The sequence below is a fragment of the Crinia signifera genome, chromosome 1, assembly GCF_055691185.1.
Source record: "Crinia signifera chromosome 1, ASM5569118v1, whole genome shotgun sequence".
Lineage (NCBI taxonomy): Eukaryota > Metazoa > Chordata > Amphibia > Anura > Myobatrachidae > Crinia > Crinia signifera.
The window spans coordinates 268,316,690-268,341,426 of NC_139217.1; the positions used below are offsets into that span (position 1 = coordinate 268,316,690).

The 24,737-nt window shown below is 46.3% G+C and overlaps 1 protein-coding gene across 2 annotated transcripts in view; it reads left to right on the plus strand.

The window, feature by feature from the left end:
* LOC146074895 (ADAMTS-like protein 5) overlaps positions 1-24,737 on the plus strand; it is a 53,022-nt gene that overhangs the window by 13,459 nt on the left and 14,826 nt on the right. For both annotated transcript variants that reach the window (XM_083183581.1, XM_083183571.1), the window contains 7 exons: positions 705-816; positions 2,192-2,319; positions 3,901-4,024; positions 7,403-7,486; positions 8,096-8,259; positions 11,813-11,942; positions 15,441-15,515. In XM_083183581.1, coding sequence (XP_083039707.1) covers positions 705-816; positions 2,192-2,319; positions 3,901-4,024; positions 7,403-7,486; positions 8,096-8,259; positions 11,813-11,942; positions 15,441-15,515 — 817 coding nt within the window. The remainder of the gene's footprint in view (positions 1-704; positions 817-2,191; positions 2,320-3,900; positions 4,025-7,402; positions 7,487-8,095; positions 8,260-11,812; positions 11,943-15,440; positions 15,516-24,737) is intronic.

Genomic DNA, 24,737 nt, shown 5'->3' on the forward strand with positions numbered 1-24,737 from the left:
TGGAGATTGGGCAACCGAGCACTGGGTAATGAACCGCAATGGCCGAGGTGTTAGCGATACAGTCGCTGGTAGCATCTATATACAATGCCGGCAGACTAGAGACAGTAGAAACGTATTTAACCCTTTGAGTGCCAACATTGTATGTGAGGATGTACTGTAGCACAGCTTGCTTATAACTACAAACAGCCCAGTTACTAACCCAGTGGAGTGGTTTTTGCAACCCAGTGTACAGCCATACTTACTGTGTTAGGTACTCGGGTCATGGATTGGAGATGCAGGGTACTCTGTAAACAAGTTGGTAATGTCAGGTAATCGCTGGTCTCATTGGAGCTTGGAGGAAGACTACTGTCTCCCACTGTGTTGCTATAACACGTGACAAGATGGTGCCATGCATGTGCAGTACTTAGGTTGGTGGCCACCTTGGTAAAGGGACTGAAGCCTCCCTGGAGGAACAATGATGGGTCTGCACACTAGAGCATTTCATTTTCCACACACACATTCAAATATTTAATACTGCTCAGTGGTCTGGTATGGGAATTGATGAGTGAGAGTCCCTCTGTTGGGGATCCTTCATATTATGCTTTGAAACCATCCAATTTTTAGTTACACCTCTTTCAAAATTGTAGGTATATGCCCGTTGTTCTTATTGGATAGTAGCCTCTGGTTTGTCTTTATTCATTTTATTTTATGATATGATTTTCTAGTTATGTCCAGAAGATGCAGTGCCTTTTAGGAATCTGCAGTGTGCTCTCTACAATAATAGGCACATCTCGGGCTGGTCTCAGCAGAGATACGATTGGGTACCATTTTATGGAGGTAACCATAGAAGTATACAAGTATAAGTATATTGGGCCCAATTCAATTTCAGACCTGATGAAATAGCCGCAAAATTCGCACGGCATCATTCTGTGAAGGCGCCTCCCCGCTAGAGTACAATCCCATCTTGTGAATGAGTGTGCTCACTGTCCATCTAATGATTTTTACACTAACCACAACTCATCGCAGGCGCTATGTAGCCCTGTACTTACTCAGCGGTGTAATGGCAAAAGGCATGGTACTTGTGTACTATCACGTCGCCCATCGCATCGCAGACCATATCGCATGCGATGCGACGCGATATCGGCCGATGTTGTACAATGGCATACAATTTTAAAATTGTATGCCATTGTATATGGCATACAATGCCATACAATTCGATGGGATGCGATTATAAATTGTATAAGCACCCTAATGGGTGCTTTTTAGCACCCTAATGGGTGCTTACAATGCTTAAATGCACCCCCACGTCACCCCCCAAGTATAAACGTGAACCTGAAGCGTGGAGAGCACAGCGAGCCCGCGAGGGGCGGCAGTACGCGTCCTACGACCTTTTCATACCCCCACTATCCACGTCGGCGTGGAGTTGATTTTATAAAATGTGGCGAGCGCAGCGAACCACTGAGCCCGAAGTGTGGCGAGCGGACGCAGATACCTTCACAGGTATCCGCGTCCCCTCGCGGGCTTCACAGGTATCCGCGTCCCCTCGCGGGGTTTGCTGCGCTCTCCACGCCGACGTGGATAGTGGGGGTATGAAAAGGTCGTAGGATGCGTACCGCCACCCCTCGCGGGCTCGCTAAACTTGCCACGATTCAGGTTCACGTTTATACTTGGGGGGTGGCATGGGGTGCATTTAAGCATTGTAAGCACCCATTAGGGTTAAAAGCACCAATTAGGGTGCTTATACAATTTAATATCGTATATGCGTTAAAATCGCATCGCATGCCATCGGGTGTATGGCATGCGATGTGATTTAAAAATCGGGTGACTAATTATCAGGGCGCCGTGCTAGTACACAAGTACCAAAGGCATATCCGGTCTGGAGCTTACATCACACTCACACATCCTCCAGCTTTTTCCTAGGCACACCTGTGTTTTTCTAAGCAATGCCACTAAACAGCTGGATTCCACCCCAGAGGCCTACTGTCAATCACCTTGCAAATGGTGCGCTTATAGAAAAAATTCATCGCAGGATTGCCTATGGGCTGTACACATGTGCAGTGTATCGATAACCAGATGCTGTGCGAATTCGCAGCCATGCCATTAGGTCTGAATCGGGCATTTGAGTCAATATTTGACTTTTGTGTAATCTATACCTATTACCAATAATGGTTTTATAAAGCGGGACGTCCTGCCTTCATATGTGTATTTTCAGCCCCCATTGCCTGTGATTTAAACTGCTTGGCAGTTGGACACAACTTTTATTACAACTTTGGGCGAGTGTTGGATGGAACCAGTTGTGGACCGGACCCTGGTGGAACCTGCATCAATGGTCAATGCCTGGTGATTATATCCAAATGACTACATACAACAATGCAGAAGAAAACTAGCTACTACTTTTTCAAGTCGTATGCAGATGTCCTCAGATGTTTCTATGCATTTTGTAAACTACTGTAGGGAAGTGACAATTTAAAACCATTACAATTAGATTGGATATTATAGGTTACTGCAATTATCTGTGCAGCTTTTATTTTTTTTCACCAATATGTGTTTTTCTTTTTTTGGAATAAAATTAAACGGGCATGACCCTCAGACCACAAATAGCCACCCTGAAGTGTGAAATGGCCCCCCCAATTGTTAACGCCACCCCACGATCAACGTCAACCCGAAGCGTGGCGAGCGCAGCAAGCACTCTCTATTCTCAACTCCGCGCCGACGTGGATAGTAGGGGAATGAAAAGGTCGGAGGACGCGTACCGCCGCCCCTCGCCACGATTCGGGTTCACGTTGATCGTAGGGTGGCGTTAACAATTGGGGGGGCCATTTCACACTTCAGGGTGGCTATTTGGGGTCTGTGTGCCATTTAACATTGTTCCCTATGTGAAATCGGGTCAATTGGGCCATTTAACATTGTTCCCTATGTAAAATCCCGGTAATCGCGTCGGTCGCATCGCATTCAATATTTTTTGGCCGCATGCGATGCGACCGACGCGATTTTTTTCCTTGCGATGCCTAGGATCAAAATCGGCGGCGCCATTCTAGGTAACATGTACCGAAGCATGTTTTTGCAAAGGCTTTAAGTCTTACAAGCCTGTCAGATTCACTCCTCCTGATCGTATTTGGGATTTGGACACTCTTTTTTTTTCTGGCATTCCTGTTGCTCCATCCAGGGCAGGGAATTAGCTACTGTAGGTGATAGGAGGGCAGATGCTATGGGGCACAGAGCTGAGAAGGGGCCCACCTTCGCTGTCCAAGTTACATATGTTACATAAATTGATCACCATTGTTTGTTAAATAAGGGCTCTTACAAACATTTGGCTTGGGGCCTGCAATATAGCAAAGTATGCCCCTGGACCTGCTCATTGTAATGTGCTGTACAACAAGCCCCTGTTTTTGTCACTGTGGGTGCATGGTCAGCTGCTGGCAATGCCTCTTTCCCCTCTGTCTCTCTGAATAGACACTGTGCAATGCGCGTAGCATCTATTCACAGCTGGTTTGCTCAGCAGGGACGCTGCCGGACCCAGGTGGGATGCGGGACAATACATACTTACCTACCCTACACTCCCGGAATGGCCAGGAGGGTCCTGAAAATCGGGTCCCCTTCCGGCCCACCAGAAGGGTGGGCAAGCCTCATGCATTTAACGGGGCTCCGGCATCAGCCCTCGCACTCTCTACCAGTCAATTACCAGCATTCGTGGCTCTTTGTAGAGGTGAAAAAGCTGCAGAGAGTCTCCTCTCTGGGCTTCTCCTCCTCCTCCTTTCTTAAAACGTGCCTGAGGCCAACATTGCAGGTAAATTGTGGCAAATTGTGGTGACTTATGAATTTTTATAAGTAATGATTAGCATGGTATCATGCCAGCTAATCCATCCCATATCTTACCCCTTCTCATCTGGTGTCCTATCTTCTTGTGTGCTTTTTCCACAGAGAGTCAGCTGCGATGGTGTCCTAAGTCTTAGAGTCATTACTGATTTATGTCAGAACTGTGGCGGCCAAACTGATTCCTGTGTTTTTGTCCAGAATGTTTTCCAGCTTCCTTACCCCTCTACAGGTTCTGCTCAGCTGTGTGTTTATTTTTATGATACTTGATTTTGGGGTAAATTTACTAAGCTCCCATGTATCGGCCAAGTTGCAACTCGGCTGGTTACAAACATGATCGGGTCTGTTTTGAATTTTTTTGGGGGTTTATTTACTAAGCTGCCCTGTTCTCTGGATTCGTATTTTCGATGGTGTAGTGATTTGTGTTTGGCTGACAAGTTTGCCAAACACTGCCAAACATGAAGCTGCACAGATCAGTGAAATCCGTGCAAGGGTCCTTCCATGTCAAATCATCACACCCAGGGGCTGGCTGGCAACTTTTAGCCTAGGGGGCAAGTCCAGAGCACTGGCCCATAGCCCCCCCACACACACACACACACACTTTCTGGAAGACGGAACGCTTGCGCGCGCCGAAGGCGCGCCGAAAAATTAGACTTGTGGCCTAACATAAGGGGGCGTGGCCTATTCCATGATTGTATTGTGTACCTGCAGATTGCACATTGTGATGCTAATTACACATTATGCCGCTCACCTTGATGCCCATTACACTCTATAATGTGATGGCAATTACCCAATGATCCCCACACTGTAATGCCCATTACGCCCCATAACATGATGCCCATTGCACTGCACAATGTGATGTCCACAGTGCCAGATATTCCGCCACAGTGCCAAATACACATATGCCCCCACAGTGCCAGAGACACATATGCCCCCACAGTGCCAGATATGCCCCCACAGTGGCAGAGACACATATGCCCCCACAGTGCCAGAGACACATATGCCCCCACAGTGCCAGAGACACATATGCCCCCACAGTTCCAGATATTCCCCCACAGTGCCAGAGACACATATGCCCCCACAGTACCAGATATGCCCCAACAGTGCCAGAGACACATATGCCCCCACAGTGCCAGAGACACATATGCCCCCACAGTGCCAGATATGCCCCCACAGTGCCAGATATGCCCCCACAGTGCCAGAGACACATATGCCCCCACAGTGCCATATATGCCCCCACAGTGCCAGAGACACATATGCCCCCACAATGCCAGATATTCCCCCACAGTGCCAAATATACACATGCCCCCACAGTGCCAGATATTCCGCCACAGTGCCAAATACACATATGCCCCCACAGTGCCAGAGACACATATGCCCCCACAGTGCCAGATATGCCCCCACAGTGCCAGAGACACATATGCCCCCACAGTACCAGATATGCCCCACAGTGCCAGAGACACATATGCCCCCACAGTGCCAGAGACACATATGCCCCCACAGTGCCAGATATGCCCCCACAGTGCCAGATATGCCCCCACAGTGCCAGATATTCTCCCACAGTGCCAGAGACACATATGCCCCCACAGTGCCATATATGCCCCCACAGTGCCAGATACACATATGCCCCCACAGTGCCATATATGCCCCCACAGTGCCAGATACACATATGCCCCCACAATGCCAGATATTCCCCCACAGTGCCAGAAACACATATACCCCAGTGCCAGAATTTGCAACTCACCATTGTTGCTGTTTCAACTATATCTGCTGCTGCTGATGCTGCTGCTGGGGGAGGGGGGGCGGGGGAGAGCGCAGTTCATGCCCCTCCTGCCCACACCCTGCAGCCCCAGTCCGGTGCAGGCCGCGCACCTCCTCCAGCTCTCCTGCGCTGGCCGCTGCTTCCAGAATCCAGAACACGGCCGCGGCTACAGGAAAATGGCCGCCGGCCTCCTGCACTAAGGATATGTCCTCAGTGCAGGGGGCCGGCGGCCATTTTCCTGTGGCCGCGGCCGTGTTCTGGAAGACGCGGCCAGCGCAGGAGAGCTGGAGGAAGTGCGCCGCGCGGCCCGCAGCAGGTGGCTGGGTAAGCGGCCCGGGGGGCACATGGCACCCTGCCCCCCGGCCCAGCACGCCCCTGATCACACCTTTGTTTAAAATTTGACCTCACCAGCTCAGATTTGGTCAAATACGGTATATGGAGGGTATACACTGTATGTAGTCTAAGAAAACTACAACATTTTATTGGGACTAAGTAAAAACCGGACCCGGATAAGACACCGGAACGCCGGACCAGACATCAAACTCTGCATTCCGGAGCTTATAGTGTCTGGTCCGAGGGGTGTCCCATGCGGGGGGTGTCTTGTCTGGGGGGATGCCTGTGATTGCTCACACCAGGGACATGGGGAAGGGGAGATTACAGCCTCCCCGTGTGGTCTGGACCGTTCCAGTTTTTATTACACCCCCGGACCATGCGGTGAGGCTGTATTCTCCCCCCTCTCCTCTCCCAGGTGACAGGTGCGAGAGCAGCCTCATCAGATGGAGCACCCCCGGACAGGACACCCCCGGACCGGATACTACATGCTCCGGAAAGCAGAGTTTGATGTCCAGTCCGGCATTCCGGTGTCTTATCCGATTCCGGATTTTACCCATACCCCATTTTATTCAAATATCTCATGCCGTTTCCAGATTATGGCTATGGAAAGTTTTCAAAAATCTGTAAGAAACGCAAAATCAGCATATTTTCAAATCACCATAGCAGCTCTCCTAAATGAACTAGTGAGCTGGTTCAACAAATAATGTTGCACTGTTTGGATGTGAAACACCGTAGTAGAACATTTTTAGACATCATTATCATTATATCATTTTAATCAGCAAAAGTTTATTGCACGTCTAGTTCACATAAGGTGCATTTTATGGAGAAAAAAATGGAAAAATTACATGTACAGTACATGAGCTATTTTGACAAATTAAAATGTGCATTCTTAAGGTTAGAAATTATTTTGAAATGTTTATTTATTACAATTGTGCTCTAAATGCCACAATTCAGGTCTGCTAGCTCCACCCCCTCTGCCCCACACTGCAATTCCAATGACTTCCTCCCCATCCTGCCTGCTTCAGTAGGAAGCAGGTGGGATACAGAAGACTTGCTGACTCTTACATGGGGTGCGGTATCTTTGTGATAATTCAGCAGTACTCCTTAAGGTGCGTACACACGGGGGCGATTTTGTGTAATATCGCGGGAAATATGGTCGCTAAGCGACCATATTGCCCGCGACGGGAGTGTGCACCGGCGATATATATATATATATATATCGCTCCCGTTTTTACCCCTGTAGTGATCGCTGGTCGCAGGAACATGCTCCTGCGACCAGCTGATGAAAAGGAGAAACTGAGCAATATATCTCCCCCGTGTGTACGGGGCTTTATTCCAACTTTCAGCCTGGTCCTGAGGTGCAAACAAAGCAAAAAAGAGCAAGTAACTGCACCTGGACTAACAACCTGTTGCAATGCAAAGGGTGCAAACACATTTATATTTTTTTCATGCACGGTAAATCTTCTTTGCTTTCAATGTTTCAGATCACTATTTTATTATTATTTTATTCAATAGAATTCTTTGGGTACAAAAATGTGACTCGAATCCCAGCTGGTGCAAGGCATGTAAAAGTGGCTGATCGAAGTCGCAATATTCTAGGTAAATAAGAGAGACATTGGTCATACTGAGATGGATTGCAGGGGCCAGATTTTATAGCTATCCCCCGTTCTCTCATGTCTCGCTAGTAGGGATGACCATCGATGATTCTTAATCATCAATAGTTTGTGCTTGATGTAGAACCAGATGATTTTCCTACATCAATGCATAACCAAATCGTTTTTTTATTTAATTTTTTCCAAGGTGCTGGGACACCGAGCATAGCTCCGCCCCCAACACCAGTGAAGCCCCATCACCAGGTTTTGATTGGCCTCAAGAAAACGAATGACCATCAATAGGTAAAACCATCGATAGTCATCCATTGCATAGTATGCAACCATCCATGATGATTGCAACGATGGCCATCCCTACTCTCTAGTCTTATTACGCCTGCTGTAAGCCTACCTGCTTATCATACATACCCATATAGAATAACCGTACAGTTTTCCAGCCTGCATAGCCCTTCTCTTACAAGACCCTACCCAAGCTTTACCTCTCTCTGTACACTGTCAATTGGTTTCACGGGTAAGGAAAGTTATTTTTTTTTAAATATTGTGTTAATACTGTCCTATTCTGCATGGTGTTCTGTCACTAACAGATTGCTTTCCCCAGCCCTGATGAGCTTGAGTAGAGGCTACGTGATTAATGGGAACTGGGCAATTTCCTTGCCAGGAGTATACAACGTGGCAGGGACGGAGGTACATTATACCCGCACTGCAGACAGCAGTGAGTTCCTGGAGGCATCTGGGCCTACCAATGAAGATTTGTATGTCTTGGTAAGCAGCAAGCTCTCAGTTGAAATAATTCTAAATAAATTGGAATCCAAAAATGACATGTGTGGAGTGCAGCTCTGAACACACTGGGGCATATTCATTGCCCTCACGGCGAGCTATCAACAGCGAGAAGGGCTGATAGCTCGCCATCAGTGTATTAAACTCCCGCCCATTCACTCGCTGTTTCCACCTCGCCTGTTCCCTAAGGTGAGGTGGAAACGACGAGTGTGGCCATTAAAACTGCGGGGTTCGCCAACAAAATGTGGTGGACTCGCTACATTTGCGGCGAACCTGGCTGTTTAAGGGGGTCCTCCCCGTCCGCTCACAGCGAGGATTTAGGCTATACATTGAGTACTGCAAGGTGGTTTGACGGCGAGGAAAAGCTACCCCTGCCATACAAACCCCCCTTGTCGGAGGCACTGAATACCGCCCACTGTATCCCATGATTTGTACATACAATAAGTGGGTAGAGCAAGAGCAGCGCATGTGCTGAAAAGGAAACATGAGCACAAGCAGGATGTGGGCAATGTGTTTCTAGTGAAGTAATAAGTAGTATTGGTCAGCATTCAGGTAGAGTGATATTTTCCCTTGTGAATTCATGTAGATGTGTACGGCTGCCATGCGAATATGTCCAAAACCATTGGTAAGCCGCTCAGCATATAATGATTTCTACAGGCTTAGAGTAGCCAGAGACTTACTCAGTGGCTGTGATGAAAACAGGCATATCCGGCCTATTGCTGACGTCACACATACCTAGGCCCTTATTCTGGTTGGTGCGGTCAGAGCCGCACACGGGGCTCCGACCGCACAAACCAAGGGCCGCCCACCGGACGGATCGCCACGGCCGTCCGTACACGGACGGCTGGCGATCCGCACAAAAATGGTGGAGGCTACGCCTCCACCATGGTGGGAGCTGCCCCCTGCCTTCGATGGTCGACGACCATCGAAGGCAGGCCCGCACGCCGCGGCAGCTCCCGCAAGCTCAGACCACACGGACAATCGTCCGTGTGGGAGCTTGTAAGGGGGCTGAAAGCTGACATCCGGCGACGTCAGCTTTCCGCCCCCATGTCATGGTAATGAGGGCGTCATGCCCTCATTACCATGCATACGCCCCGCGTTTTCATGGGAACGCCCATGAAACGCGGGGCGTACACATAGGGAAATGAGGGGCTGAAGCCCCTCACGCCCCTATACGCCCCCTTTGCGGCGGACGAAATCCGTCTGCGGCGAAGGGGGCTGCACATGCGCAGAATGACCTCTGCGCATGTGCAGACCACAAACATCGGCGGTACGGCCGCACGCGGGCCGTACCGTGCCGATCTGAATAAGGGCCCTAGTGTTTTTATGGCTTTCCTGCAGTTTTCTTAGCAATCCCACTAAGTGGACGGTCCACACCTGAAGATGCCTACTTCCTGTCAATCACCTCACGCACACACATTGCAGCCTATACGTATGCGCGGTGTAGTGATAGTCGCGCCGTGTGAATTAGCGGCCATGTGATCAGGTCCTATGTTTCTCGGCAAAATGAGAGAGAAAGAGAGAAATTCCCCATTAAAAAAAATTAAACAAGAACTGACTGATGTTAATGCTGGAGGGGCGACCCCCGGCCTTGTGCTCTCTGCATGCCTCGTCCATGCTGGGAGGACGGGCTACATACAGAAGTAAGATGCAGAGGAGAGTTTGTCTCTGGACTGATAAAATAGATTCCCAATTTGGGGGACCTCAATAGTCCGAAAGCAATTTGTATACAAATTCAATGGCATACCGCAGTTTCTCAGGTGGATCTTCGCTATATGCAATGTAATCTCTATATGCACTGTACACAGTTTTGCTGTTAACCTGGGTACACACAAAGATGTATCTGTCCAATCTGTCTGGTGGGAACAAAAATCTGGAAATGTATGGGAGAAAATGACAGTCTATCAATTGCTCCCAAACACTGGAAAATGGATAAAAATATTTGTTTGGTTTAATTTGATAACTCAAACGACTTTAACCAATTTATCTGAATTACTCTTGTTTGTTTCCCAACATTTGGGAGCAAATGTTTGAGTCTCTATGCTCCAATACATTGCCAGATTTTTGTTCCCACCAGACAGATTGGACAGATTAATCTGTAGGTGTGTACCCAGCATAACTGGAAGAAGTTAAATGATGAGCTTGAATCCAACTGGCTAGTGGTAGCACTATGGATAATGGTCATCCTATCAGATTCTATATATTATCTTCTAGAAGGTTCTTAATAAATTAGTAGATTCTGATTGGTTGCTATGGACAACATCCCATCTTTACTAGAACAACCATTTTAGTAAATAAACCCCTCAGGGGATTATTTACTTATATGGGAGTTCTGTTTCAGATGGGATGTTGCTATGGGCAACCAATCAGAATCGACTTCAGTCTGGACTTTACTGGACACACAATCCCACATGAGGAGCCTGATTCTGGTTCACTCACAAAGCACATTTGGTTTTCTAATGGACAAAACCTTGTGCACTGTAGGTGGGACTGATATAACATGTGCAGAGAGAGTTCGATTTGGGTAAGGTTTGTACTTCAAACGGATATCTACATTATACATTTTACAATAGTGTAAAAATAAAGCAGCCAGTATTTACTCTGCACAGAAACAAAATAACACCCAAATCTGAATCTCTCTGCATGTTACATTAGCCCCACCTGCAGTGCACATGGGGCCTTATTCTAGTTTGCTCTTTCTGACAAAATCCTTCTTAGATGGACAAAACCATGTGCACTGCAGGTGGGACAGATGTTACATGTGCAGAGAGAATTAGATTTGGGTGGGGTTTTAATTCAAAGTGAGATCTATATTGCAGTGTAAAAATAAAGCAGTCAGTATTTACCCTGCACAGAAACAAAATAACTCACCCAAATCTACTTCTCTCTGCACATGTTACATCTGCCCCCCTGACAGTGCACATGGTTTTGTCCATCTAAGAAGGATTTTGACAGAAAGAGTGAACTAGAATAAGGCCCATGGTTTCATCCATTAGCAAACCAGTTGTGCTTTGCGAGGGAACCAGAATCAGGTCTGAGGTGTGTAGGGCAAGTGTATGTAGAGATGTGCATAACATATGATGACACTGATCTGTACATTATTAAATGTGCTGCTGGGTGATATTTTTTAAAATCCTTAAAAATCCTATTTTCCATGTCAGACATGCAGATTTATTGTACACAGTCCTGGTTATTTCATAAAGGCAATGAAAGGAGGGTATTTTTAAATGGAGTATTACATGCTTGCCTTCCTGGCCCTTTCCATGTGGGAGAAATTGCTCTGCTCCTGGACTTCCCTGGTAATGTAGGATTGCCATCACCTGTGGGGAGCTAGGTAACTGATAAGAAAGGTATTTCACCACAGGTGGTGGCAATCAAGCATTACAAGGGAAGTCCAGGAGCCAGAGAATTTTCTCCCTCGTGTAGAGGGTCAGGAAGTATGGAGTATTATTTATTTTCTAATAAACTTCCTCCAAGTCCAGTTGTGGAATCATCCATAGCAGCCCCTGACTTTTTATTCTTTATTACTCTTTTGCAGGTTCTCTTTCAGGAACAAAACCCAGGCATTCATTATGAGTATTGGCTGCCAAAGGAGATGTACGACAACATCCAGAGGGATTCTCAAGCACAGCAGAGTATGGATAGATCATATCAGCCCATGGATACAGGTTTGGGTTCCCCAATTTCTCACATGGAATAATCTTCATTTCTAAGAACAAGTATAGACTGTTGAGTTTCACATGAAAGTTCTCTTTTTTTTGGTCAGTTTGAGAGTATAATCAAACCCACGAATGTAATGCTCAAGATGCTCAACTAGCTCAAAGGAAGGCCAGTTTTATAGCGTCTCTAACGAGCAAGCCCATTTTCAGCTGTGCTAACATACAGGTAATTGCACAAGGGTTTTCTAATCATCCATTAGTAAGTCTTAACACGATTAGCAAACACAATGGCAGGTATTCAATGGGTAGAATCGCGGCTGGCAGCGAATCCTGTGTAGGATTCGCTGCACTTTCCCCGCAATTCTCCCTTCGGGGAGATTCGCCCGGCAGCCACCCTTCCGCCCTATTCAACGCCTCAGGGGCTCTCTGCCCCTGGCAGCAAATTTTAACACCCCCCCCCCCCCCCGGCGAATGTCACTGGGGGGGTGACTGCTGCAGGCAGGGAGATGGAAGCCTCCCTGCCTGCGCCAGACACTGTGGGGGTGAAGGAGGGCTGTCGGGGACACAAGGAGAGCCCCCCAGAGCTGGCAGGGGGCTGTGTTAGGGAGCCACTACACCCACTGGTCCCGATCGTGCATATGTAATGATCGGGACCAGTGTGCAGTGAATAAATGAATATTAATGAGCGGCTCCCGGCTCCCGCCCCCTGCTGGCGAATGTGTAAAAAAAAAAATTGTTTTAAAAAAGAAAGTTAATTAAAAATATATTCATTTGCTGCAAGCACATGAATAAAAATAGCATGCTCCTTCACAGAAAAAAAAATCAGATTTTTTGACACCAAAAATTTTAAAAGATCACATTCCAGTTCACCTAAAAAAGATGACAAATGTAAAATGGAGAATCATGGGTACTTATGTAGTATCTGGGCGCCCGATTTTTTGATTGTATGCCTTAAGTTAAGGCATACAATCAGATGCGATGCGATATCGCATCGCATGCGACCATCGGATGCGATGCGATGACCCGATTTTTCCATAGGAATCAATGTTAAAATGGACTGAGTCCATTTTAACATGGAATTCAATGGGAAAAAGGGGTCCTTTTCATACCCCTACTATCCAAGTGGGCACGGAGTTGGATATAAACCTGTGGCGAGCGTAGCGAGCCACCGAGCCCGAAGCGTGGCGAGGGGACGGTATTCTGTGTCCCCTCGCGGGGCTCGCTACGCTCGCCACGCTTCGGGCTCGGTGGCTCGCTACGCTCGCCACAGGTTTATATCCAACTCCATGCCCACTTGGATAGTAGGGGTATGAAAAGGACCCCTTTTTCCCATTGAATTCCATGTTAAAATGGACTCAGTCCATTTTAACATTGATTCCTATGGAAAAATCGGGTCATCGCATCGCATCCGATGGTCGCATGCGATGCGATGTGCCCGATCCGACCCGATGTCTAAATCGGGCGCCCAGATACTACATAAGTACCGAATCATGCCAAAAATCAATGGAGAAAGCAGTTCTCCATTTGAGCATTGAATACACTCTCGGCGTATCCCAGTGAAAACCCTATTGAAATACACCAGCGAATTGCAGCGAGCATGAAAGGAGAACTGTCTGGCATTCACTGCTCGCTTTCGGCGAACAGTGAACATTGAATAGGGTGAATCATATTTTTCAGTGAAATAAATTCACCGCAAGGAGTGAAAACAGCCAGATTCGCCGAATAAACGGTGAATCGGGAGCATTGAATACTGGCCAATATACCATTATAACGCTGCAGTGATGGCTGCTGGAAATGGGCCTCTATACACCTATGTAGATATTATTTTAAAAACCAGATGTTTGTAGCTAGTATAGTCATTTACCACCTTAACAATGTATAGAGTGTATTAATGTTCTCTTCATTGAAAAAAAAGAGGGAGAGGGGAAGGTGGGTTGGAGATCTGCACACAATTTTGTTATATCCCTTTATTATTTATGGGATTTTATCAAGGAGACCGCCTTAGTATACTGTAATTAGGCAGGGGGTGCTATTCGGGTAAAAGGTAGACAGTTTACTTGAGAGAAAGAGAAGAAGATTTTGCACGATGGATGCACACCAGAAAAAAAGAACTTTTTATTATCTTTAAAACTTTCTTTTTACTCCAAAAAGTCAATAAAAGTAAAAGAGGGCACTGTCCTGTGCAGGGCCGGTGCTAGGGTGTCCTGCGCCCTCCTGCAAACCATACATTTTGCGCCCTTTCACATTGCCATTGCAACAAGCTGCAGCCCGATTGTGGGAGTGTATGCAATATGCGATGCTACTGTATGGAGGATCTCGGGTGCATGTACAGTACATGTATATGGCAATTCATATTCATAATCATATTGATGTACTATCAATACGAATACGAATTGCTGTATTTTCGGGATAGTAAATGTCAAAAATAAGTGTATTTCTGGATACAAATACTGTACAACTACTGTATTTTTTACAAATTTCCTTTAGTAAATTTCCCCCGACATCATCCAGGCATTCACAGACAGCGCTACATGCCTCAGCGCAAGTGTCTGTGAGGAAGAGGGGGCAGGTCGCATGAGGAGGACAGTGTGTGCGCGGTGCAGGGAGCTGCTCAGCCTCTCCATACTGCCGCCCGCTGTCAGACAGGCGTGCAGGTGGCAGTGACAGTGAGGGCTGAGGCAGCTTTAGCAGAGCAGGCAGGGAGACAGCGCCTTTTCAGCATGGCGCCTCCCTGCTTTGCAGGAGCTGCTGAGTGGGTAGCGCCGGCCCTGGTCCTGTGTGCACTTTTCACATAAAGGGTCACAAAATCTTTTTATCTTTCTCTCAAGTGAACTTTCAAAAATAAGGACATTTCTATGTGACCCGAAACTTTTGAATGGTAGTGTCTTTCAGCATGTATATCTTTCTGCGCTAAAAAACCCCCTTTGGAATCAGATATTGAGGGGTTTATTTAATGTATAGGCAGCTTCAAGCTGGGGTAGATTAGGTTGCGGGCATCTACCGCCTAAGCTTCTTGGGAGGCAGTAGAGAAAGCTGCCTGGTCACCCTGATTGTGACACAATCAGACCAGCCAGTCAGCATTCTCTTCCTGCTTCCCAGCCTGTAGTCAGACAGTGAATGGCTATCAGCATGCTGATTGGTGGTTATCATTTTGTTTGTTTACATTTTTTCCTGCGGATGAGTGTAGAGGGGCCCCAAATGCAGTGTTTGCCTGGGGCCTACAATGCTGTTAAGATGGCCCAGGACCCAAGTGCATGATTTTGCATTTATTGGCTTTAAACTTTAATTGCAACTGTCTTGACCATTCTTTTTGTCAGATCCTCAATCATTTATTTTACCCCTCCTGGTGTGTCTGTCCTGTTGTTTATCTTTGTGTCATCTGAAAAAAATGCATACTGTCTCTTCAATACCATTTAAAATGTCACCAATTAAACTTAATATCCTACAGTAGCTGTTCAATAATCATATAAACTATTTTTGTAGATTATTATCATTTTTCTTTTCCAGGTGGACACTGCCAGAAGTGTGAGCAGTTCAAAGGCAGATCACAGAGGAGGAAACATTATTGTCAGAGTCACTTTGGTTAGTGTAAGCAGATATCATGCTGCTGTAGTTAATCATGTCCCATCTGGGAAAGAAATAACCAGACAGCTTGCAAAAAAATGAAAAATAAGGGGAAACCTTATTTAATGGTCCCTCAAACAGAGGTGTTCAAAGAAATTGCTAATACTGCACAATGGCGGAACCAGTGAGTGGTGGGACCAGGTGCAAAATTATGCCTTGGGCTCCCCTCCCCTAGCTCAATTCACAATATAACACATGTCAATGGGTGATAGGGAGAGGTAGAGTGTAACAGATAGAAGCAGTGGTTTATAGGGAGAAAGAAAGAGGATGACATAGAAGAAGGTGGTGACTGGGAATGGATGACAGAGAGAATCAATGTGCAACAGGATGAACATGACAGGGTGTGAGGGAGACTGGGTGAAAGGGAGAGGCAGTGGTTGATGGGAAGAGGGAGAGGGTGAGAGAGGAAGAGAGTGACAGTGAGAGTCAGAGTGTGATCGAAATTAGCAGAGAGTGACAGGGAAAAGGAGTGGGTGAAAGGCAGATGATGATGGTGAGAGGCAGAGGATTATAGGGAGATGTGGATGGGAAGAAGCAGAGGGTCATGGAGAGAGGCAGACAGCGATGGGGAGAGTGTGACAGGTAGAGGGGGAAATGGAGAGGATGACAGGGAGAGGTACAGTAGAAGGTGCTGGTGAGAGGCAGAGTATGATGGAGTGAGTGTGACAGGGAGAAGCAGTGGTTTACAGGAAATGGTGAGAGTGGATGACAGGAAGTAGTAGTGATGGTTGATAGGAAAAGGGAGACAGGGTGATAGTCAGAGAGTGGCAGGGATTACTTTCATGCAGAGAGATGCTGTCTCTGCCGCACATCATATTCGCAGTAAGGGGGTGATTCTGATTGACCTGCAAAGCTGCGAAATGCGCAGCTTTGCAGGTCTGCTAAATGCTGCCCAGCGCCTGCACAAATGCCCCCCCCCCCCCCCTCATGCCTATTTCACCACACTCCCACTCATGAATGCGCGGGGGGGCTATCCAACTAGAATAAAGTCCTAAGTTCTTTATAGAGGTGAGCTCTCCAGCTTTATCTCCAGCTCCTGTACTGAACCCAGCAGTCAACTCTAGATTGCCACCTCAACCTTCACTGCTTTTGTGCAACCGCTCCCCTGCCCCATCCTAGAGTTCTAGGCCGATATCCTAATACCCATGATTGCTGATCGTGGGTAATAGACTCACGCAAGACTGATTGCCCCAACAACCTGGGGACTATCTAATTAGCCCTGAAAGCAGCACTGTTTAGTGAAAATAGGGCTGTAGCTAGGTGACAAAACACAGGTTTCACTGAACGGGATGCGGTTAATTTCCCGGCGGTCGGGATCCCGGCGGTCGGAATCCCGACACTGGAATCCCGACCGCCGAAATCCCGAAACTTTCTCCCTCCGTGGGTGTCCACGACACCCATAGAGGGAGAATATAATAGCGTGCCGAGAGTAGCGAGGCACCGGGCCCGCTGCGTGGCGAGCGCAGCGAGCCCGCAAGGGGGGGCGATCCATGTCCCCCCCTTGTCGGGATTTCGTCGGTCGGGATTCCAGTGTCGGGATTCCGACCGCCGGGATCCCGACCGCCGGGATATCATATCGGATCCCACTGAACATGTGTGTGTTTTCACAGCGAAATGGGTCTTTTATTAGGCAATCCAATAGGATAACCAGATAAAAAACATCAGTAAAAATAGCAAAAAGCAGCTGTTTTTGCTTTCTCAAAATAGATAGTACCATACCTCTCCACTTTTGTCAGTGCCAAAACTAGGATCTCCGGCGCGGCCAGCCCAAAAAGGGTAGGTGTAGCATTGGGCATAGTGGGTGTGGCCTAATGCCGTGACCCATGTTTTCTGCATTTTTGGTGCATGTCCAGCTCTCCCCTAGTAGCCGGGCAGCCCCCGGCTTTCTCCCTGCATGGCATCTCTTTAGCAATCACCGGACTGTCCCGCTGTAATTGGGACAGTTGGGAGGTATGGTAGTACAACAAATACCAGCATTATCTCTACAGCTATCTTTGATGACATACCCGCTTACTATGAATTACATTGTGTTATCGCTGTTATCCTGAATCAACCTCCTTACCTGCTTAACCCCTTCCCGACATTTGACGTATATTTACGTCATGGCCGGGATGTACTTCCCGACACATGGCATAAATGTACGTCATGGCTTTAAACTGTCCCCGCGTCTACAGACGCGGTGACAGTTTAAACATGTCTGCTGTCCCGGACAGCAGACATGTCCCTGCATGCCCAGGGGGGGCTGCGATGCCGCCCCCCCGTCGGCGATCGCTGTGATTGGCTGTTCAGTGTGAACAGCCATTCACAGCGTTTTCCTGTGTACCGTCGAATAACGTTCGCCGGTGACACAGGGATCGGTGGTGATTGGTGCTGTAAAGTACAGCACCAATCACCACGGGGTGTAAGGGTGACACTGGTGTCACCCCACCTCACCCCACCCGCCCCCAAAGCCATGGAGGGTGATTTAAACTAACGGTGACTGCACTGCAGACGCCATTCCGGTCTGGAATTGCGTGCAGTGCGGTCACCGTGCCTATCTGCCGCGATATACTGACCTGATCCTTGCAAATACTTACCTGATCACTGCTTGTAGCGTTCCTGGATCTTGTTACTTCTTGTGACTTCCTGTGTTGTGCTGTGCTGTGTTGTGCTGCTGCAGTGTGATAGATTTATAGATAGAGAGATAGAGAGAGATAGAGAGAGATAGAGAGAGCTAGTGACAGAGAGTGCTATATTTTGTGCTGCTGCAGTGTGATAGAGTTATAGATAGAGAGATATAGAGAGATAGTGACAGATTGTGCTATATATTTTTTATATATATACAGCTGTACTGCGTGTGCAACTGACTGCTGCCCCCCCCTTTTGTGCTGATCAGTATAAATTAACTGATCAGCAACTTTTTGGGGGCGCAGGTTTTTTTTTTTATATATATACCTGTCAGTGCTGCTGCTGCAGTGTCATAGAGTGATAGATAGTGAGAGATAGAGAGATAGTGATAGAAAGTGCTATATTTTGTGTCTGCTGCCCCCCTTTTGTGCACCCCCAGCAACTTTTTGGGGGTGCAGGGGTTATTTTTTATATATATAACTGTCAGTGCTGCTGCTGCAGTGTCATAGAGTGATAGATAGAGAGAGATAGAGAGAGATAGAGAGAGATAGTGACAGAGAGTGATAGAGAGTGCTATATTTTGTGTCTGCTGCACCCCCAGCAACTTTTTGGGGGTGCAGGGGTTATTTTTTATATATATAACTGTCAGTGCTGCTGCTGCAGTGTCATAGAGTGATAGATAGTGATAGATAGTGATAGATAGTGAGAGATAGAGAGAGATAGAGAGAGATAGAGAGAGATAGAGAGAGATAGTGACAGAGAGTGATAGAGAGTGCTATATTTTGTGTCTGCTGCCCCCCCCCCCCCCTTTTGTGCTGATCACTATATCTGAGGTGATCAGCAACTTTTTGGGGGTGCAGAGGTTTTTTTTTTTATATATACCTGTCAGTTGCTGCCAGTTGCACTGTCAGTTGCACCAAAGGTTGTGCACCTGCTGCCCCTCACTGGTAATCAGTGTCGCATCACTGATCACCTTTTTTTTTTTTTTTTGAGGGTGCTGTGGGGTCTTTTTTTAATTTTTTTTTTGATCAAATTCCTGTTGCCTTTGAGCGCTGTTCAGTGACGGACGTTACTGACCAACATCTGTGCTCAATTTTTGGCGCAGGACCGTTTTTTTTTTTTTTATGCACTACATACACACTACACACTACATACTACATTGAAATAAAGTTTGTACCCCCCCTACACTATACACGTGTTGAAACATTTCACTACCAGAAACACAAAAATAAAAATGGCATCCCAAATGTCATCCCAGTCATCCAGAAGAATGTATTCAGCGGAGGAGGCATATGCCATGCTTGCCTCTGACTCTGACACAGCCAGTGAGGCAAGCAGGGAATTTGAAGGATTCGTCTTAAGCTCCTCTTCCTCCTCTAGTGATGAGGGACCCCCTCAAAGACGCCCCCGTAGAGCAGCTGAGACCCCCCCCAATAATTGATCTCGTATGGACCCCACCACCAGACAATTTTGAGCCCCAGGTTCCTGAGTTTTTGGCCATCCCAGGAATCCAATTTGATTCCACAGGTCTCAGAGAAATTGACTTTTTCAAATTATTTTTCTCTGATGATTTTATAAATTTAATGGTGGACCAAACTAATTTATATGCCCAGCAGTTTATTGCTCAAAACCCCACGTCATCATTTGCTAGGTGGACCCCTGTAGATGCAGTAGAGATGATGACGTTTTGGGGTCTGGTGTTTCATATGGGCATAGTAAAAAAGCCAGAAATTAGGCAATATTGGAGTACAGATGTTCTGTACAGCACCCCACTTTACCGTATGGCCATGACCCGGACTCGTTTTGAGTTAATCCTTAAATTTTTGCATTACAACGATAATGCACAGTGCCCACCCAGAGATGATCCCACCTTTGACCGGCTATTCAAAGTCAGGCCAGTCATTGATCATTTCAGTGCCAAATTTGAAGAGATGTACATCCCAGATAAATTCATTTGCATAGACGAGTCACTTATACATTTTAAAGGAAGGGTTAAATTCCGCCAGTACCTTCCCAGTAAGAGGGCAAGGTATGGCATAAAAATGTATAAGCTGTGTGAAAGCACCTCAGGGTACACTCACAGGTTTAGGGTATATGAAGGGAAGGATTCAAGAATTGAACCGCCAGAATGCCCCCCCTCCCTCGTAGGTGTTAGTGGAAAAATTGTCTGGGATTTAGTGCACCCCTTCCTGGATAAAGGTTATCACCTCTATGTGGATAACTTTTACACTAGCATCCCCCTGTTTAAGGCCCTTGGTTCAAGAGGTACAGCAGCTTGCGGTACTGTGCGCAAGAACCAAAGAGGCCTCCCAAAAACGCACATTGCCCAAGTAATGAGAAGGGGTGAAAGCAGGGGAATATGCACCGAAAATATGTTGTTGGTCAAATATAAGGACAAGAGGGATGTCCTTATACTGACAACAATTCACGGAGACAGTACCACCTCCGTCCCTGTACGAGGTACCAGTACCCACACCTCAAAACCTAATTGTATCCTGGATTACAATAAGTACATGGGCGGAGTGGATCTTTCAGATCAGGTACTGAAGCCGTACAGTGCCCTGCGGAAAACAAAAATCTGGTACAAGAAGCTGGCCGTGTATATCATCCAGATGGCACTGTATAACGCTTACGTGCTATTCCGTTCTACCGGCCAGAGGGGGACATTTATGCACTTTCAAGAGGAAGTCATAAAGAGCCTAATATTTGGGAACCAGCAGGCAGAGGGCCCCAGTACTTCTAGTACTGGCCCCCGTATTGTACCAGGGCAGCATTTTCCTGATGAAATCCCCTCCACTGGAAAAAAGGGCAGGACACAAAAAAGGTGCAAAGTTTGCTATAAAAAGGGAATAAGAAAGCAAACTATTTTCCAGTGTGACACTTGCCCCGACAAACCCGGCCTATGTATAAAGGAGTGTTTTAAAATATACCACACATCTATGGATTATTAGGTTCATAATTTCACCGTGCTTCGGGGGTCTTGCTAATGCCACATAGCACCCACCATTCATTCCACCAAAATCTGAGCCGCAAAATCCAAAAATCACTCCTTCCCTTCTGAGTCCTGCCATGCACCCAACTGGTATTTTTTGGTCACATGTGAGGCATTGCCGTACTCAGGAAAAATTGGGGCACAGATTTTGGGGTGCTTTTTCTCCTTCATACCTTCTGAAAATGAAAAATTTTGAGCCAGAACTGCATTTTTGTGTAAAAAAATGTAATTTTTCATTTTCACTGCCCAGTTGTATCAAAATTGGTGAAACCCCTGGGGGTTTGAAATGTACACTATACCCCTAGATGAATTCCCTGAGGGGTGTAGTTTGCACAATGGGGTCACTTGTGGGGGGGTTCCACTGTATTGGTGCTTTGGGGGTCTTGCTAATGCGACATAGCACCCACCAACATTCCACCAGAATCTGTGCTGCAAAATCCAAATATCACTCCTTCCCTTCTGAGTCCTGCCACTTTTTGGTCACACATGAGGCATTGCCGTACTCGGGAGAAATTGGGGCACAGATTTTGGGGTGCTTTTTCTCCTTCATACCTTCTGAAAATGAAAAATTTTGAGCCAGAACTGCATTTTTGTGTAAAAAAATGTAATTTTTCATTTTCACTGCCCAGTTGTATCAAAATTGGTGAAACCCCTGGGGGTTTGAAATGTACACTATACCCCTAGATGAATTCCCTGAGGGGTGTAGTTTGCACAATGGGGTCACTTGTTGGGGGGTTCCACTGTATTGGTGCTTTGGGGGTCTTGCTAATGCGACATAGCACCCACCAACATTCCACCAGAATCTGTGCTGCAAAATCCAAATATCACTCCTTCCCTTCTGAGTCCTGCCACTTTTTGGTCACACATGAGGCATTGCCGTACTCGGGAGAAATTGGGGCACAGATTTTGGGGTGCTTTTTCTCCTTCATACCTTCTGAAAATGAAAAATTTTGAGCCAGAACTGCATTTTTGTGTAAAAAAATGTAATTTTTCATTTTCACTGCCCAGTTGTATCAAAATTGGTGAAACCCCTGGGGGTTTGAAATGTACACTATACCCCTAGATGAATTCCCTGAGGGGTGTAGTTTGCAAAATGGGGTCACTTGTGGGGGGGTTCCACTGTATTGGTGCTTGGGGGGTCTTGCTAATGCGACATAGCACCCACCAACATTCCACCAGAATCTGAGCTGCAAAATCCAAAAATCACTCCTTCCCTTCTGAGTCCTGCCATGCACCCAAATGGTATTTTTTGGTCACATGTGAGGCATTGCCGTACTCGGGAGAAATTGGGGCACAGATTTTGGGGTGCTTTGTCTCCTTCATTCCTTGTGAAAATGAAAAATTTTGAGCCAGAACTGCATTTTTGTGTAAAAAATTTAATTTTTCATTTTCACTGCCCAGTTGTATCAAAATTGGTGAAACCCCTGGGGGTTTGAAATGTACACTATACCCCTAGATGAATTCCCTGAGGGGTGTAGTTTGCAAAATGGGGTCACTTGTGGGGGGGTTCCACTGTATTGGTGCTTGGGGGGTCTTGTAATGCGACATAGCACCCACCAACATTCCACCAGAATCTGAGCTGCAAAATCCAAAAATCACTCCTTCCCTTCTGAGTCCTGCCATGCACCCAAATGGTATTTTTTGGTCACATGTGAGGTATTGCCGTACTCGGGAGAAATTGGGGCACAGATTTTGGGGTGCTTTGTCTCCTTCATTCCTTGTGAAAATGAAAAATTTTGAGCCAGAACTGCATTTTTGTGTAAAAAATGTAATTTTTCATTTGCACAGCCCAGTTGTATCAAAATTGGTGAAACCCCTGGGGGTTTGAAATGTACACTATACCCCTAGATGAATTCCCTGAGGGGTGTAGTTTGCAAAATGGGGTCACTTGTGGGGGGGTTCCACTGTATTGGTGCTTGGGGGGTCTTGCTAATGCGACATAGCACCCACCAACATTCCACCAGAATCTGAGCTGCAAAATCCAAAAATCACTCCTTCCCTTCTGAGTCCTGCCATGCACCCAAATGGTATTTTTTGGTCACATGTGAGGCATTGCCGTACTCGGGAGAAATTGGGGCACAGATTTTGGGGTGCTTTGTCTCCTTCATTCCTTGTGAAAATGAAAAATTTTGAGCCAGAACTGCATTTTTGAGTAAAAAATGTAATTTTTCATTTGCACAGCCCAGTTGTATCAAAATTGGTGAAACCCCTGGGGGTTTGAAATGTACACTATACCCCTAGATGAATTCCCTGAGGGGTGTAGTTTGCAAAATGGGGTCACTTGTGGGGGGGTTCCACTGTATTGGTGCTTGGGGGGTCTTGCTAATGCGACATAGCACCCACCAACATTCCACCAGAATCTGAGCTGCAAAATCCAAAAATCACTCCTTCCCTTCTGAGTCCTGCCATGCACCCAAATGGTATTTTTTGGTCACATGTGAGGCATTGCCGTACTCAGGAGAAATTGGGGCACAGATTTTGGGGTGCTTTGTCTCCTTCATTCCTTGTGAAAATGAAAAATTTTGAGCCAGAACTGCATTTTTGTGTAAAAAATGTAATTTTTCATTTGCACAGCCCAGTTGTATCAAAATTGGTGAAACCCCTGGGGGTTTGAAATGTACACTAGTAGATAAGGCACACTTTTTCTTCAAACTAATTGGTTTTGACAGGTCCACGCCCCTTTTATACAGTTTGTCCACGCCCCCATTTATCCGCGTTTGATATCAAACTTGATAGCGCGTGATAAGCCCGTATCACGTTTGATATGAAAGTGGTATAAATAATATTAACCCCCCCCGTATTAAAATATAATTGGTTTGATACTGTAACTTCATACACTGATATTGGTTATGTGAAATAACACATATATAAAGTACGCGATATCTTAATCAGCTGGTAGAATTTCTAAACATAATGCTAAAAAAAAGTTGTTAGAAAAATATGGTATACAACAGATATATAATTCGTAGAACTGTAGATCTTGTTTTATATCAAATTTGATTTGTGTAGGATGTCGCGCAACGCCGATCATCAAAACAGCCGGCTGAAAGCCAGTTATTATAACGTATTAAAGCCGGGGAGTTTTTGCGGCTTTGATAAATATTATAAAGCTTTGAAAAATAAATTTAAAAGATCCGATGTGAGAAAATGGTTACAAGAGCAAGACGCGTACACATTGCACAAACCGGCTAGAAAAAACTATAAAAGGAATATGATATGCGTATCGGATATAAATCAACAGTGGCAATGTGATTTGGTATCACTCATAGATCTGGCAAAGCACAACGACGGCGTAAAATATATACTAACCGTCATCGATATATTCAGTAAGAGGGCCTGGGCTGAAAGTCTGACTGCTAAGAGCGCGACGACTGTCGCTAAGGCTTTTGAAAAATTATTCCAACAGGGGGACGTACCGCGGAAACTACAAACCGATAATGGTAAAGAGTTTCTAAACAAAGTCCTAAAAAAGTTGTTAGAAAAATACGGTATACAACATTTCACAACCAATAATGATGTGAAAGCAGCCGTTATAGAACGCTTCAATAGGACTTTAAAAACACGAATGTGGCGATATTTCA